This window comes from Eublepharis macularius, chromosome 15 (assembly GCF_028583425.1).
Source record: "Eublepharis macularius isolate TG4126 chromosome 15, MPM_Emac_v1.0, whole genome shotgun sequence".
NCBI lineage: Eukaryota > Metazoa > Chordata > Lepidosauria > Squamata > Eublepharidae > Eublepharis > Eublepharis macularius.
Window position 1 is genome coordinate 57778459 of NC_072804.1, and position 16286 is coordinate 57794744.

The following is a 16286-nucleotide window of genomic DNA, read 5'->3' on the forward strand; positions in this document are numbered from 1 at the left end:
AGGGGATGGGACAAGCCAAGTCTGCACTCTTCTTGAGATGAGTTTACCAATTCGATGTCTGATTCTCCCCTCCAAAATCTCGAAACCCCCAAACATCTACAATTGGGAATAATGTTTAAAATATCACACGGAAAGAAGTGAAAGTGAAATCTTTGCAGGCAAATTCAGTTCTGGAGAATTTGCACAAACCCTTTTTCCTAGATTGCGTTTCCCCTACAGAGCTACGAATGTGTTTGTGTATTGCAACCCCTCCCCTCTGAACCCGGGCTGATTTTTAGTGGAGACCTGAATCGGGGGGAGCACCGCAGAGACCAGCTAGATGTCCAGGGCGGGAGCTTTCAAGGGTCCGAGTTCCCTCCCAAACTCTTTGCCTGGCTGTGAAACGTGCAACCCTTTTGCCCATCCAGACTGCTCTCCTTGGTGGGATTTGGCAGTTGCTCAGTCAGCATTACTGACGTGTTTTCAAGGGAATCTTTAGGAATCGGCCTGGGGCCACTCGGGCAGACAGTGGCCTGCCTGAGGCCACGAAGTTTTTTATTTGGGGTGGTGCTGAGATCAGAAGCACTGGGCTCGCAGATCAGGACTCATTGGCTTAGCTCTCCCACAACACCAGCTGCAGGGAGGGGTGTGGCAGACCCCCTTGGGGGCTGTTTGCTGACATAACCTCTGCCAGCCAAGTTCACAACAAAGGTTGGGGGTTTGTGGTGGTTTGTCTTATTCAGGAGTACAGGAGACATGGCAATTACTCTGGGAGATGCGAGGGGACTGAAACATGCCTGATCTTGAATCCCCCCCCCCATGTCTTTCCTCTGGTGGCCCCTGGAAAGATGCACCCATTGCCAGGTGACTTGGAATTGCCCCAGATTAACTGCACGATCCTAAACAGTTGCACCCTGCCCACTGACTGTGTTGGACTCGGAAGGGTGTAGCTCCGCATGGGATATGGCATTTTTAAGTTTCCTTTGTGAAGAGATGACCTGGGAGAAGCGCTTTGTTCCTCGGGAAATCCCGGATTCTCCCCTGGCCAAAATACAGCCCAGAAGTTCCAAGTGTGGCACAGCCACAATCTAGCTTGGATTTCTTGCTTTGACTGGGGAGGGGGTGGATCTCCAGGTCCTTTCCAGCTCCAGGGTTCTGTGACCTCAGTGATCGTGACGACAACCCTGCAGAGAGCCAGGCTTCTTGGGGAGTGTGCCTTGCATGGGGGAGGGGAGGGGAGGGGGGCGAGGCCCAGAGCCCTGCCAGGGGGGCACTCGGTGCGTGAGTCCAGCTGTCTTGCAATGAATATGGGCTTCCAAAGCCCTTTGGAACACCAGGGCATTCCTGCAGCTTTTGGAAGCAACTCTGCTGTCTCCCAGGGGCTGCTGCTGTCTAACATTCATTTTCTGGCTGATGTGCCCGGAAGATCACCCACAGATATAAACAACATACTTTGCATCAAAGGTGCCAATGAGAATGAATGAGGGCCTGGATGTGATGTGCCAATGGATCTTGCCTGGTTTGCTGCCAGGGCACACTGGGCGAGGCTGGGGCCGGAGGGGACAGTTGTTTGAGTATTCTCTTGGCAATCACACCCTCCAGCTCTCTCCTGGAGTGCACTGAGGGGGCATCTGACCCAGCCTTGCCCACATGGCACTGAGGGGTCAGTGCCCACCTTAGGAACACAGCAGCCAATGGCCAGGCACCACAGCGGTGGAGAACCAGCCCCATCTGGCTGTGATTGGCTGCAAGGTGGCATGGAGACAGGCCTGTCGGGCTGTCCCCCGCCTCCCCCGTCTCCCCTTCCAAATCCTTGCCAGGGGGGACTGGCAGCCTCCACGCTTACTCACCATTGGCTGACACTGCAGCCAATCCCTGTTGCCCAGCCAGCCTGACATTAACCCTTCTTTCCACAGCAATGCAGAGCAGACCGATGTGTCTTTGTGCATGCCTGCATGTTAGGTGGGCAAGCTCGTCAGGGAAGGAAGGCTTCCTTTGGGCCCCCGTTTCCATTCAGGAGGGAGAAAGAAATGGGTTGTGCTGTAGAAGGCCCCCCCCACCACTCCGAATTGCTCCATGGGGACAACCCAGAGAAAAAGACCCCAAGAGGGAGGGGGAGAACAGAGACTCCCGTGCCACCTGCTGTTTGTCCAGAAACACCCATGAACCGCTTGCCAGATTGAAGCTCATTTTGCATACGGTTGCCTCCTGCTCGGAGGGCGCTTGGGCAGTGGGGTCTTGAGGCACCCCCCGCAGTGTGGGGTGTGGGACACTGGCCCGTGCCCAGAGCAGCTTGCGCTTGTTTTCTTGCTCCTCCCAATCTGTGTAAGCGTTCAAGGCTTCCCCAGGTGTGGAGTACTGAAACGCACCTTCCGTAGTTGTAACTTCAGTATCCCAAACGGTAGAAGCCATGCATCCCAAAATGGTGAGGCACCTACGTTTTAGCGCTAGGAAAAGAAAGAAACTGATGAAAAAAATATATGACATTTTTCTTGATCCATCAAACTTTCCAGAATGGAAACATTTATTATTTAATTTGATGAGTATAGTTAGCATAATTTGATGCGTTGTAAAATAGTATTGCCAGAATCGAAATGTGCAGATCGTGGAGTGTTCTATGCTATTGCTTTGGAAGGAGGAGGGGTACAGCAGCAAATATGGTAAAATGCTTTATAATAATATTTTGGGTGTTTGGTTTAATAGTGAGACATAGCGGAAGAGGGAGGAACGGTGGTCTCTGAGAACCGTGGTTGTGGGCCTGAATGAGACATTCAAATGACGTAGGGTGACTGTATTCTAGATAATCTGGGTAAAGGATATCCTAATCTTCCCTTAGTGTGATAGGCATTCCTGTTTTTACTTATTTTTTTTGTATTCCTTTTGTTGTTTAGAAAATTATTTTTTTTTTTAAAAAAAAGAATTTCCTGGCTCTAAAGGCGCACCCACACTAAAAGATGCACTTCACATTTCTAGTGCTCACTTCTAAAAACTTTTTATCTGCGCAAAATCAACCTCCTCTACCAGGAGAAGGAGAAGAAACAGCGTAATTTGCCATTTGTGCCCTAAATCAGGAGGCTATTTTGTGGACGCAAGCAAAATCTTCTAAATGCATTGGTTTCGCTGCTACAGGATTCCTTCGACACAAATCAAAAAGAGTCCAGTAGCACCTTTAAGACTAACCAATTTTATTATAGCATAAGCTTTCGAGAATCAAGTTCTCTTCATCAGATGCCTGATCAAAACTGGGCAGATATCTGTATCTGCCCAGTTTTGATCAGGCATCTGATGAAGAGAACTTGATTCTCGAAAGCTTATGCTATAATAAAATTGGTTAGTCTTAAAGGTGCTACTGGACTCTTTTTGATTTTGCTACTACAGACTAACACGGCTAACTCCTCTGGATCTTCGACACAAATGTATGCATTTAATTTTTTTTAAAAAACAGGAGTGACCAGGGGGTGGCAGGAGAAGGCTGCAAATAGCTGAGAGCCGGCGGGGGACTGAGCAGGGATGAAACTGCGCACGGTGTTTAATGCATGCCATCTGATTTGCATGGGGGGGGTGAGAATCCAAATGGCACCCCTCCTCCTGTTTAATAGGGACAACAATCCAAGGAGTCATTCTCCTGCTGAAACGCACTGCAGTGGGGGCCCAGGGCCATGCAGTTCTGTCCTTCATGCTCACAAAAGCCCCGTCCTCCCTCACCTTCCTCCGTGAGAGGCCACTCCTGCCTCGTAGGAGCCTCAAGGGGAGAGGGGCGATCGAGGAGGGTCTTTCATCAGCTAAATGCAGTTGTGGATCCATTATTCTTGTGCAACAGATCCCCAGAGCTCAGCTGGAGGACTTGAGCACGTAAAACTGCACCCAAGCAGCGAACAGGGCTGGTGCCCTAGTCAAGGAACGTAGCTAGTGCCACCATATACCCACCAGGGGATGCCAGCCCCCTCCTGTGCTACGGATGGCTGAGTGTGAGCTGTGCTCCAGTGGTGCAAAGTGTAGGGTTGCCAGCCTCCAGGTAGTGGCTGGAGATCGCCCGGAATCACAGCTGGTCTCCAGGCCACAGAGATCAGTTCACCTGGAGAAAATGGCTACTTTGGGGGGTGGACTCTATAGAATTATGCCATGCTAAGGTCTTTTCCCTCCCCAAACCCCACTTTCTCCTGGTTTCTCCAAGTTTCACCCCCCAGATCTCCAGGTATTTCCCAACCTGGAGCTGGCAACCCTATGCAGGGGTGCCTGCCTCCCAGCACCGCCCCAGATAGAGAGGCAGCCCTGCTGGCAGTGAGGTTTCAAAACTAACATGCGCAACAGCTGCACCCTTTTCAAGCCACAGGAATTCCCCCTTTTCTTACAAGTTGCTGGCACCTTCATTTCAGTGCTGAAGGAAAAGAATCCAGGCCTCCAGCCTGCCTGGGAACCACCTTCACAGCTAAGGGGAAATGCTTTCCCCTTCATCCCAGAAGCAGGGTGGGTGAGAGCAGAACTGCAGTCCTCAACTGGTGCCCAGCGTTCCCTGGCGCATTGGCAGCTCAGCGGCCCAGGCTTCCCCCAGGATGCCCAGGCGGAGGAGGCGCAAGCAGAGAGAGGCTTGCTCCTGTCAATGCAGCCTCGTGCTTGGAGGGACCAGGCAAGGCCGCTGGGAGGGACTTCCTCTTCAAAAACCTGCCCCTTGCTGAGCACCCCACCCTCCTCCCGCTCACTGGACAGCCAGCAGAAGAAATCACAGAGCCGAAGGATTCAGCAGTGGAGGAGGTGGTGGCCGCGGATTCCTGCCGGCGGAGCATGGACTGAGACTCCCCCACCCCACCACGCCGCCGGCACTCCTCTTGCCTTGGGGAGCATAGCCAGGTAGGAGCCCCGTGAGCCCCTCCCTCCTCCCTCTTTCTCAGCTCCATCAAGACTAGCTTGGCAATAAACCCTGGGTCGCTGGGATGGCAGCTGTCAGGGTCCTCGGGCACTGCCTCGGTTTTTTCTCCCCGCACTGCTGAGTATCCTTTTACAAACTTTTATTTTGCAGAAAGTCCTTTTTTAAAAAACTAACCACAACAACTCCTTTCAGGTAGGTAATCGTGTTGGTCTGTACTAGAAGAGCGAGGTCCGGGACCAACTAGATCTCTGACGTGTGAGCTTTCAAGAGTAAAAGTTCCGACTCTCGAAAACTCGCATCCCAGAAATTTAATTGGTTTCGAAGGTGCTGCTGGACCCAAATCTTGTTTGTCTATCAGTGCAATTCTAGGAAGACTTGTTTCAGCCTAAGCCCATTGAAATCAACGGCCTTAGACTGGATTAGCTCTGCTTAGGATTGCACCCCATTTCAGGGTCTTGGCTCTAGAAAAGCACTCGGAGCGGCCTTGCACTGGTGGCTCAAGCTGTTTTCCCACAGGACTGTCCAAGCATGTACCCGAATTTGGGAGAAAGGCTAGAAAGGGCTGCCTGAGCAGAGGGAAATTCATCTTCCGGTACCAGCCCAGTATCAGATGTATGTGTGAATGCTTGTGTGTGCGTGTGTGCATGTGTGTGGGGGGGGATTCTGCCTACCTAGCCTGCTCACAGCACTACTGTAAGGACCACGTTTGTGAGAGCGCCACGTTAACACACGCAGAGTGTGTGGATAATGTGCCTGATTCGGCCAGAAGATGCATAATAGAGACGACCCCGTTGAGTCGCGCAAGTTCCTTGCCTCCAGCAAAGCAGCCCCTCCCCAGACATGCCTCTGAACAAACGGGCGTGGAAGCGTTCACGGGAATAAAATGTGGTGAGTCTTTTCACGCGTGAGACCGATGCCAGTTGCTTTTTCTGGTTTGGCCCAGGTTCTGTGCACATGGATGCTTATGTGAGTGGTGCTCACATCACACATTTGGTGATGCGTGATGCATCCATGCGTCCCAGGCATTTCCTGCCGTAACGATGTGGTCAAGGCTTGTGCCGCTTTCACTTTGCCGTGTGGCAGAATCGAGGCAGACACTTGCCCAGAGTTGCCTGGCAGTGCCTTGAAAACATCCCTGGTGCCTGGTCTGTGGCCTGGCACCCTCTGCGACATTGCAAGGGATCCCGGGAGGGGCCTTCTGGCCTGTCCACCTCTAAACATACGGCTGCTCTGCGGCCAGCCCGGCTTCTTGCAATATACCTCCAGATGCCCAAATGCTGCTGAGGGGCCCCTCGCCTCATCTGGACTTGCCCCCTCTCTGCTGGGCCAGTCAAGAGCCACCCGCTCTGTTACTCAGTTTGGTGCGAGAATACTTTCCTCTTGCTTTATTCCGGATTTGTCTCTTTTGTGGGTCCCTCTTCAAAGACTCCTGTCTCCTGAGAGCTCTGCCTGGGCCATTGGCCCAGGCAGAGCTCTTCACTCCCGCTCTTCATCCACCTCTCATCCCTCACTTGGTTGATGGCGCCTCAGCCCCCTCCTCCAGCTAAGGCAGGTTGTTTGCAAGCTATCTGAGGGGGGGGGGACTGCTCCCTCCTAAATTCTGCATGGTGTGTCAGGCAGAGGAAGAACATGGAGGAGACCAGCCCTCAAACGGAGACGAGGCGGGGTGGGGGAGGCTTTATTTGAATTTCAGCTCACGGGAACTCAGGGCCAGGGAGAGTTCAGAGCATCCCCCACGCCCAGAAACAGGAGCCACAACCAGCTTTTACATCTGGAATTAGGAATAAAGTTTCCAGGTAAGAAGGTGGGACCTGCCAGAAAGCGGGGGGGGGGGGGGTTTCTCTCTTTCAAAGTTCGAGCATTCATTTATTACTCAAAGAGAGTGAGAAAGGTGGCCCGTGGGCTAACACAGGAGATGGCCCCTTCTAATAAAGGCTCTCTCTCTCTCACACACACACACACACAGCTCCTTCCTGCCTCTTCATCCTGCCGTGTAATTTCCTCGTCTCTTGTGCTCTCAGACAACCCACAATTGTGTTAGAAAGAGAGATGCCGGCGGGGCTGCTTCCAGCGAACTGTGCCCTCAAGGTCAGGCTCAGTCTGTCTGCCAAGGCATACCCAAAGCAGTAAGTACCTGCAGAACCCCCGTTTAGGAGCTGGGCATACGGGTTTGCATCACGCGTGACCCTAGAAGCGCCTTTCCAGTTCTGGCACGTGATCTGCAGACACATAAAAATGCTAATTTGAGATAAAAAGCAGAAAAGAGCCATTCTTAACTTGGATCTTAGCCTGTGCATTACAGACTAGTACAGCAAAAGGCATTCCTTAAAATGACACAGATTCAAATTCCGTAATTTTGGATCGGAGAGATTGGGCCTCCCTCTCCCTGACCACAGAGCCCCAGTTGTAATATATGAACATTAACTTTAGCTTCAGTAGAGTTCAGTTCAGTTCTGGAGAAGATAATGCTGATCTACTTTACAAGGCTGTCGTACAAATTACTGTACGTTCGGATTACTCACAGTAGATGCTGGAGATCTGATAGTTGGCTGGGTTGGTCTACAGAGCAATCCCAGACGAAAATCTGTTTTATTAGGATCAGTCATATCACAAAACTACAAACTTTGGAGTTCTCCTTAATTCTGCATATGGCTGGATGGTAAAAATGTTTCGAGCCTTATAAAAGCTACTGTTATCTGTGGCACAAAAAGTCATGCTTTCTTTTGGGGTGGCCAACCAGTTTTGCTGCAGTTTTTGTAAGCTTATATGCTCTTTCCTCCACCCCAAACTGATCCAGTGAAAAAAAGTATAAAAGTGAAGGGAGAAAATCTTGTTCCAGAGTAGGACAGGAATGGCTACAGCCTGGGCACCAAGTGACGAAGCCCCTCTCGTGGGTGGTGGTTTTGCGGTGTATCTAGTTTACATCAAGCAACACACTGTTTTGACTGTCAAACCTCATGGGGTGTGACTTCCGGTGTGAACTTTGAGACGTCCCCAGGGTAGGACGGGCTGAGTGGCAAGAGGCTTCTTAAATGCCCTGCAGCCCCAACCTTGTCTGAAAAGGTTTGTGAAAGTGCGGCATGCCGTGGAATCTGTCCTGAGTCCGGTTTTATCTGCAGCAGACATATGTGGCCCCTCCTGGTCGGAATTTATCATGCCTCATCGAGAATGCAGCTTCTCAGCACAAGCTCTTCTTTTCAAGTTTCAGTTCCACTATATTTTGCAGACATGACCAGAACTGGGGCACAGGTGAGTGGACCAGACGGGTGCTCGGCTGCCTTCCCTTCTGTGATTCTCAGGGACTGCAGAGGTGGGTTTGGCAGAGTTTCTTTCTCCCCACCCCCCATCCCTTCCTGGAAGGTGGGCAGGTTAAAGAGAAGCCTGTCACATGGCAAGGGGAGGATCCAAGTCGGCAGGTAAAGTGCCCTCCAGCCCTCCTCCTCTGAAAGACACAGATGGCCTCAGCTGGGGAATGGTGGAGCGGCGATCCTCTCTTACACAGGATGGCTATTCAGGTAGGGTTTCTTGAGTGCAGCGGCTTTATCAACTTGGCAAAAAGACTTTACTCTCCTAAGATGTCCCGATTCCTGATCCCTGCCTCAGGCACAGCAGAATTAGTGCCACAAGGTGCAGGGGTCACCTCTTGGCAGAAGGCGCAGGGGTCAAGCGTCGGCTGTTGGGAAAAGACTTTCTCCCAGCTCCAGATGTTTGTGGGCTCATTTTTAGTCAGTTGGGGACCAGGGGAAAGCCCCTCTACCACATGCCCAAACACCGTCTCTTCTGCTACTAATAATTTATTTAGCAACTTGAAAAGTTTGTGCAAGCACGGAAGATCTCAACCTCCCGTTACCGCTGGTTGTACAAGCTCAGTTTTGCTTGCTTCTCATTATCTCGTTTGCAGGCAGGGAATCTAGAGAGGTGCTTGTCTGTCCACGGTTTTCCAGGTGGGATGCTTGGCCTCTGGGTTGAGCCCCCCCTCCACTAATATGCCTTCGTTCTCACTGCTTCAACAGACCTCAGGCTATGCAATTCTGATCAGCCCACTTCAAGATATAGCTCAACTTCGGGGCAACAAAGCCCAAAGAAACACTGGGGCTTTCTCTCCCTGCACGCTGCTGATTCTGTAAACTGGGCACACTTTATTTGCTTTACACAGAGTCCACCTTTCCTGCTGAGACTCTAAGAAGAGGGGTTTAGCCCATGCACATCCCTTACTGGAGCCCACAGGGGGGAGAGGAAGGATGGGCAGCTTGTGTCAGCTGGCTGCCCCCAGAAGGGTTTCTGAGTGGAAAGAGGAGCACCGGGTGCTACTCTCTGGAGGCTTGTGAATGATGTGCCCATGCTAGCACGTTAATGGTGTGTCCATGCTAGCATGTTAATAATGGGTCCATGCTAGCACATTAATGGTGTGTCCATGCTAGCACATTAATGGTGTGCCCATGCTAGCACGTTAATGGTGTGCCCATGCTAGCACGTTAATGGTGTGCCCATGCTAGCACGTTAATGGTGTGCCCATGCTAGCACGTTAATCCTGGAAACACCCTCTTGGTAAGGCTCCCATCACTACTGTGAAAGTTAAATGACTGACCCAATTCACCTCTTGCGAGCAGACCAGTGGGAGCTCCAAGCCAGCCCCTGACTGTCGACAGAAGTGGGTGTTTGGGGAGACCATGTTTTCAGGGTGCCGATGAAGCAGTGGGCAGGGTGAGACGTACACACCAGTGTCCTCTGCTGCTGCAAAGCTCCCAAAGCTACATCTAACCTTCTGGGTATACACACAGAGCCGACTTTTGTGCCTTGGTTAGGTGCCTTTTCCAGCGCCACTGCGCAGGTGTTTGAGAGCCATTGGCGGGATGCATTGAGGGGGGAGATGAACAATTATTAACAAGTCAATCAAGACGCAACACTCCCCATAGAAACAGCTGTAAGAACTGCATGTGGTTATTCTAGGAACTGGGGGGGGGGGGGAGACAACATTATTAAGATCCAAAAGGATGCGATGATGAAACTCGTTTTTTGGCTGGGATCCAAGAAGCCATGCCCACCAGTTGTTCCCAGCCAGCCCAAGGGAGCTGTTTCTCTGCTCCGTCACCTGGGCTCCAAAGCAAGCCGTGACGGGCCACGGAGGGAGGGGAATCTGTGGCTCCAAGGGGGAAACCATCTCTATGCTGTACATGGAGCTCCCCTTGGAAACGGGGCTGTCATGTCAGCACGGGCTGGTGAGCATGTGCCCCCCGCCCCGCCCCAGTTCCAAAATACCATTGCCTTGGGTCTCACTTCAGAGCATTGCATCTGGACTGTAAAGTCCAACATGGCCTGCTGTCTTGGGCCCAGCCTGTCTCAGGGGATACCTTCTCCCCTATGAGCAGTGGAAAGGCTGGACTAGGACTGGGGAGACCCGAGTTCAAATCCCCACTTGCCATGAAATTGGCTGGGTCACTCTCAGCCTAATTTGCTTGCCAGGATTGTTCTAAGTACTTTTGATTGCACAACTATTGGCTAAGAAGAAACAGAACCAGCTTTTACGCCCTCAGGAAAAATGTCCTGGCAGCTTCGTTCTCGGTCTGGCCTCTGAGCTTCCTGCCCTGGGCTGGGACCTCGGGCTCGATGCAGGGCAGCTGCTGGTGCGAGGGTGAAAGGGCGGCTCCCGGGTTCCTCCACGGGGCTTGAGAGCGGCTGCAGCTGCCCCTCAGCTGTGTGCCCAAGGATGCCTGGGGTGATCAGTTTGTCCCTCTGGACTCCCCCTTGGCAGCAGGCCGCTTCCCTCCACGCGCTCCTCGGTCTCATTCACTGATCCCCTCTTAAGGAGAAATTGAATCCACTGGGGGAGTGGCTAACCCTCAAGATCACATTAGATCTCCGTAATGTTGGGGAGAGAGAGAGAGAGAGAGAGAGAGAGAGAGAGAGAGAGAGAGAGAGAGATCGTGGCTGATGTTTCCCTGCTCTGACTGCAAAACCAGAGCAGCCGCACACTCCTGGGTCTGAACATGCAGTGGGCCAGAAGGACTTATGGTTATCTGACCTCATAATTTGATGGCGTTTCTTTTTCCTTCAGAGTTTAGAATTCCTTGACATTTTCCTTTCACTTCTGCTCAGACATGTGGCCAGAGCTTCCATGCTCGAGTCTAGATGTTGCCCTGGCAGATATAAACCACAGTACCTTTAAATTATGATCCAGGCTGAGAGTTCAGAATTTCACACCAATACGGAAGGAGTAAAAACAGCAACTGCCTGCTCCGCGCTCCACCCCTTAAATCTCCAGGAACTCCCCAACCTGGAGTTGGCAACACAAACTGTTATAAACTAGCAACTTCCCCCAGGCAACGATCTCCTTAACTGCTTCCAAGTCATCGTTTCCATCCTGAAACAATATGCACAAGCAATCTAAATTTCTCCATCGGAGTCCTGCTGGGTGCAGGCAGAGGTGTTTCCCTGGAGTCTGGAAGTTGCCGTGCTCCCGTGAAGACGCTCGCATGGCCCCCCTGTGCCTTGAAGCCCTTTTGTCCCATGTGACCTAGGGCTTCCTCCTGGCATCCCTCCCCCTCTCTCACCCCTGGTCTCCTTCCCTTTCCCTCTCTCTCCCGTTCAGCTGCTATTCTCCTCTCCCTCCCACACCCCCAACTCCGCCGCCCTGGTTGCCTGGAGCAGTGCACCTTTGTTCCTCTGATCCAACCATCCAGGTGACTTTCCCTGGGAGAACAGACCAAAATGCATTCCTCTGCTCACTTCCTTAAATTCTGGTTATGCAGCCTTTTATCTTTTTCATCTCCAGGTCTCAGGGAAGAGAAGCTGCCATGCCTGTCCTTAAGAACCCCTACAGTCTCAAAATGGCCAGTAGGGAAGAGGGCAGCAGTGGGACACTCATCCTGGACAAAGACAGCAGGGGCACCAACCCCTTCGAGGAGGACCTCGACGAGAACGAGAGGGACTCCTTCCTTGGGGACGTCTCCCCGGAGAGCAGAAACTCCTCCCCGGAGGACGGGAGCAAGTTTCACAGGGATCTCTTCAAGAGCATCCCTGAAGGACACTACAAGCGACGGGCCACCCTGGAGAAGCTGGTAGGGCTGTCTCCTTTCCGCATGGGCAAAGGCAGGAAGAGCGGGGGCAAGGACGGGGCCCAGAATGGGGAGAAAGGGTCGGACCGGAGGTCCCTGCTGGGGCGGATGATGCTCCCCTTGTCCGAGGGTAACCAGGGCCAAAGAACGCCAGAGAAAAAGAAGATGCGCCGCAGCTCGGAAGACTTCAGCCTGCTTCAGCGCTTCAATGGGCGCCGTAAAGAGGGTCTGTACAACTTGGACTGCGGCCTGGCCGAGAAGGAGAACGGCGGGGGAGACACTTTGAAGCGCATGTCCTTCCTCAAGATAGGGCTAGGTGGGAAGGTGCGCAGAGCATCACTGGTGGAGAAGCTCAGTCAGACAGAGACACTGGAAACAGCTCCGGTCAGCGAGGAAGCAGAGCCAGCAAAGGCCAAGGAGCCCCTCTCAGGTGAGTCTGGAAGGGGGCAAATCTGGGAGCAGCTGCCCTGCACAGGTAGGCTGGTTGCCATGGGGAACTGCCTCTGCTCAAGCACGAGGTGTGTTTTCACCTGCACCGTCAGCCGGCAGTGGGTTCCATGCAACTCCTCCTTCTCCCTCTTCCCCTGAGCATTTACACCTGGAGGAATTCAAACCAAAATCTGGCTCCCCCCTACAGAAACGCTCCCCATAAGATTCCTCCAGTACTTACAAAAGGTCATAATGAAATAAATGTTAGCCTTTAAGGTGCCACTGGATTTTTGTTTCCTTTTGCTGTGACCGATGGACCTGGCTACCCCCTCCCCGCCTCACCTCCAGTGCTCAAAGACTGCCCCCTCCGTTTGCGCTTGTGTGGGGAGTGAACTGGTGCTGCTCCTCTCCGGGGGACACTGAAGATGGTTTTGCCGGGCCAGACGGGGGTTGCTTGGTCCGGCCTCTCAGGTTGCACGAGTGGCCAGTCAGATTTCTCTGGGAAGCCCACAAGCGGGGAGCGGTGGCCAAATCCTGTCGTCTGTCTGTCCTGAGCTGGCAGTCAGAGGAAGGCAGCCTTGCTTTGTGAATAAAAGCTATGCGACACCTGCGCATGGAGGTTCCACTCCGCTCAAACGGCCCGAAGCCATTCCTTGGACTTCCCTGCTTTGTCCGCCCCCACCCCACCCCACCCCGGGGAGGAAAGAAAAGCCGCCGCCTCTTGTCTCCCCTGGATCTGGGCCAGAAACATGCTGCTTATGGCGATTTCTGGCGAGAGGAGGTTTCTCTTCAGCCCTGGGCTGCCTGCAGTGCCTGCCTCCCAGAGCCCTGGCGGGGGGGGGGGCAGCTGCCACCACCGGGCACTCACGTAATAAAAGGCGCCCTTCCCAGAGAGTGGCGAGGGCATGTTTGGTTTTAATTCCCCGAAGAAGAGTCTTCTAAGAAATGTGCCATGAGCTTCTTTGGCCCAAAAGGAAATATAAAAAGAAAAGCCACAGAACGGCTCGCTGGCAGATGTATTCTGCTGTGTTTCTTGGTCCCGATAAAAGGTGCTACACTGGCGCCACGATCCATCCGCCCCGTATTTTTGGCTTTGCTGTAAGAGGCTCCTCATGTTTGTGTGTGTGTGTGTGTGTGTGTGTGTTTCTGCTGGATTCCACCCTGGTAAAGGTAAAGGTAAAGGTAAAGGCAGTCCCCTGTGCAAGCACCGAGTCATTACTGGCCCACGGGGGCTTTCTTGGCAGACTTCTTGTTATGGGGTGGTTTGCCATTGCCTTCTCCAGTCATCTACACTTTGCCCCCAGGAAACTGGGTACTCATTTTTCCAGCCTCGGAAGGATGGAAGGCTGAGTCAACCTTGAGCCGGCTACCTGAACCCGCCTTCCTCCAGGATCGAACTCAGGTCGTGAGCAGAGCTTGGGCTGCAGTACTGCAGCGTACCACTCTGCGCCACGGGGCATTCCACCCTGATGGTCCCCAAACTGTTTCAAGGGTGCCAACCCGTGGCTTGCTCACTGGAAACAGCAGCTCTGGCATTTCTGTGCTTTGCTTTGTGCCGCTGAACATGATGTGCTAGTGTTGCTCCGTGCGGCTGTCTGCGAGCCCTTCCCCAGGGGCCGCCGCCGCAGGCCTGATTCCCACTGACCTCCAGGCCTGCCTGTTTACTCCGGTTATGACTGGAGAGAGGCTAATGAGGGTTTTTTTGTCCCGGCTCATTGTTCCAGCCTGATTGCCCCTCCTGATTGCTGGAGTGCCTGTCGAGAGTGGCCCATTGACCTCGCTGGAGAACGTGCCCAGAGGGGAGGGGAGGGGAGGGCCTCTCCGAGAGAGCAGGGGAGAGCAGGGCAGGCTGGGAAATACGCAGGCCCCACTCAACTTTGGTTCACAAGCCTGGAAAGACCCTTCCTTCCTTGCCTGGAACCATCTGCCAGCGATAGCCTCCTCACCTCCGCTTAGACAACAAACGCAGCCTGACATAAGCGTGCCCCGCCGTGCCTCTGCTTGCCCCGATGGCTTCTCTGCTGAGCCGAGTTGCTGCTGAGGGCAGGAAAAGGATCAGCCGGGAGCTGAGCGGGGAGGGGGGGACGAGGAGGGAGGGGTCATTGTTTGGGGGGGCCTTCCCCCATGCCGCTGGCGGGGGTGGGGGGCGCTTTCTGTTGACAGGCAGCTCCAAAGTATTTTGTCACTCTCAGAAAAGGCCTGCCTGACCAGACCTGTGAGAGTCCACCCAGTCCAGCATCCCTGCCAACCAGTTGTCCTAGAAGGCTAAGGAACGTGGCGTGCAGGGCGAGACCCCTGGCCTTGATGTTGCCTCCTAGCGCCAGGGTCCTAATGCCAGGCTGGGAAATCCCTGCAGCTGCTTGGTGGGCTTTGCAGGACCTCAGCGAGGGCTGCCCTCCAAAGCAGCTGCTTTCTCCAGAGGAAGTGATCTCTGTGGCCTGGAGATCAGTCGTGATCCAGAGGTTGACTGCCTCTGAATGTGGAGGTGGAGGTGGTCACCACAGCCAGTAGCCACTGAAAGACTTCTCCTCCCTGAATCTGTCTAATCACTCCAAGCAAAGTACACCCGTCTCCACGCCCTGCAGGGCCGCTGGCTAGCTTTGAGCCAATGTCTGCCCAGCAGGAAGAAAAAGCCCCGGGGCTGTGAGGATGATCTTGCACCCGACTGAAGGCCACCAACAAAGAGCAGAACTACAAGTGACAAAAGGCACAGATTGGACACTAGTCAGCTTCCCTCAAGTGTTGATGGGAAACGTAGGCATCCTGGTCTTGCAGTTTGGCTCTGACTGCTGTCCAATGGACTTTTCAACTGTCACTTGTCCAACATTCCGCCAAGCTGCCTACATTTCCCATCAAAACTTGAGGGAAGCTGACGAGTGTCCAATCTGTGCCTTTTGTCACTTGTAGTTCCGCTCAAAGTGAGCCCCTGGGGTGGGTGGGTGCCCTCCTCACTGTGCCACCCTGAGGGGGCAGGGGCTTGGCCAGAGAAGCATCTCCACCCACCAGCAGTGCCTTCTTTTGAGAAGGCTGGGGCGTCTGTGCTGGAAACCAGCGGCCGAGCCCTAAGGTGAGCAGGCCGAGGTGTGCAAAGACCCACATCGCCCCAGGCTGCAAGTGCCACCGTTGCAGTCTGTACCCCAGATAAGCAGGTAGCAGCAAGAGAGACAGGCAGGAGAGAAAGGAAACAGGGCCTAGGGAAGGGACAGTGGGGCAGCCCCACGGCCTCTGTTCACAACCCTCCCCTGTGCTTGGAGACCTTGCTAGGACCTGCTCCTTCCAGAGCTCCACAGCCAAGTCTCATGAAATATTGCTCTGAAGTTATTCCCACAGAATCCAGTGGTGCTTCCTCCCAGGCAAGTGTGAGCAGGGCTGTCAGTGAAGAGCCTGCAGCCAGGCGAATGCCAGCCTATCAGGGGTACCGACTGCAACGTGGCTCTTGCATGTGTCTGTCGCTCCGGGCAGAGAACTGTCAGGGCACAGCAAGGCGGGGGAAGGATTTGGCTAGTGGAAGCAGTAAGTTTAGCAACAAGTTTGTTGGGCCAGGAGGGATGAGGGTGCCAGCCACAAGCCGTTACCACTAGCTGGCTCTGCGCACCATTGGAAGTGCAGCAGAAGCAACACCCAAACATCTGACCCACGCATGCCTCACAGACACACACACCATGGACTGGGTAGCAACAAGTCTGTACGTCCCCCAATAGCATTGTTAGCTAAACCTCCTTGGAATCCCAGCCCTGCACCCCTGCTTCCAGGTTCAATGGCTAAAAGCAACTTTGCACATGCCTCCAGCAGCCTCCATTCCTCAGCCTCACCTCCCCGCCACAGGCTCCGCGCACGACCATCATACAAGCAGCACATGATTTATGGTACTTCGCCATTACATTTTCACCACCACAGCCCTTGCTCGCATGGGCCCCATCCGCTTTATCCTCCCGTGAGAACTCCCAGCCCAGGCC

The 16286-nt window shown here is 53.5% G+C and overlaps 1 protein-coding gene across 4 annotated transcripts in view; it reads left to right on the forward strand.

Annotated features, from left to right (window-relative positions):
- The first annotated feature begins 4723 nt into the window (after window positions 1-4723).
- EXOC3L2 (exocyst complex component 3 like 2) overlaps window positions 4724-16286 on the forward strand; it is a 29632-nt gene continuing 18069 nt past the window's right edge. The window contains exons 1-2 of one of the 4 annotated variants that reach the window (XM_054999836.1): window positions 4724-4827; window positions 11619-12331. In XM_054999836.1, coding sequence (XP_054855811.1) covers window positions 11641-12331 — 691 coding nt within the window. In that variant the 5' untranslated portion in view covers window positions 4724-4827; window positions 11619-11640. Of the gene's footprint in view, window positions 4828-7922; window positions 8157-8244; window positions 8362-11618; window positions 12332-16286 lie in introns of those variants that run through there. The other 3 variants (XM_054999835.1, XM_054999838.1, XM_054999837.1) reach the window with 3 other exon arrangements.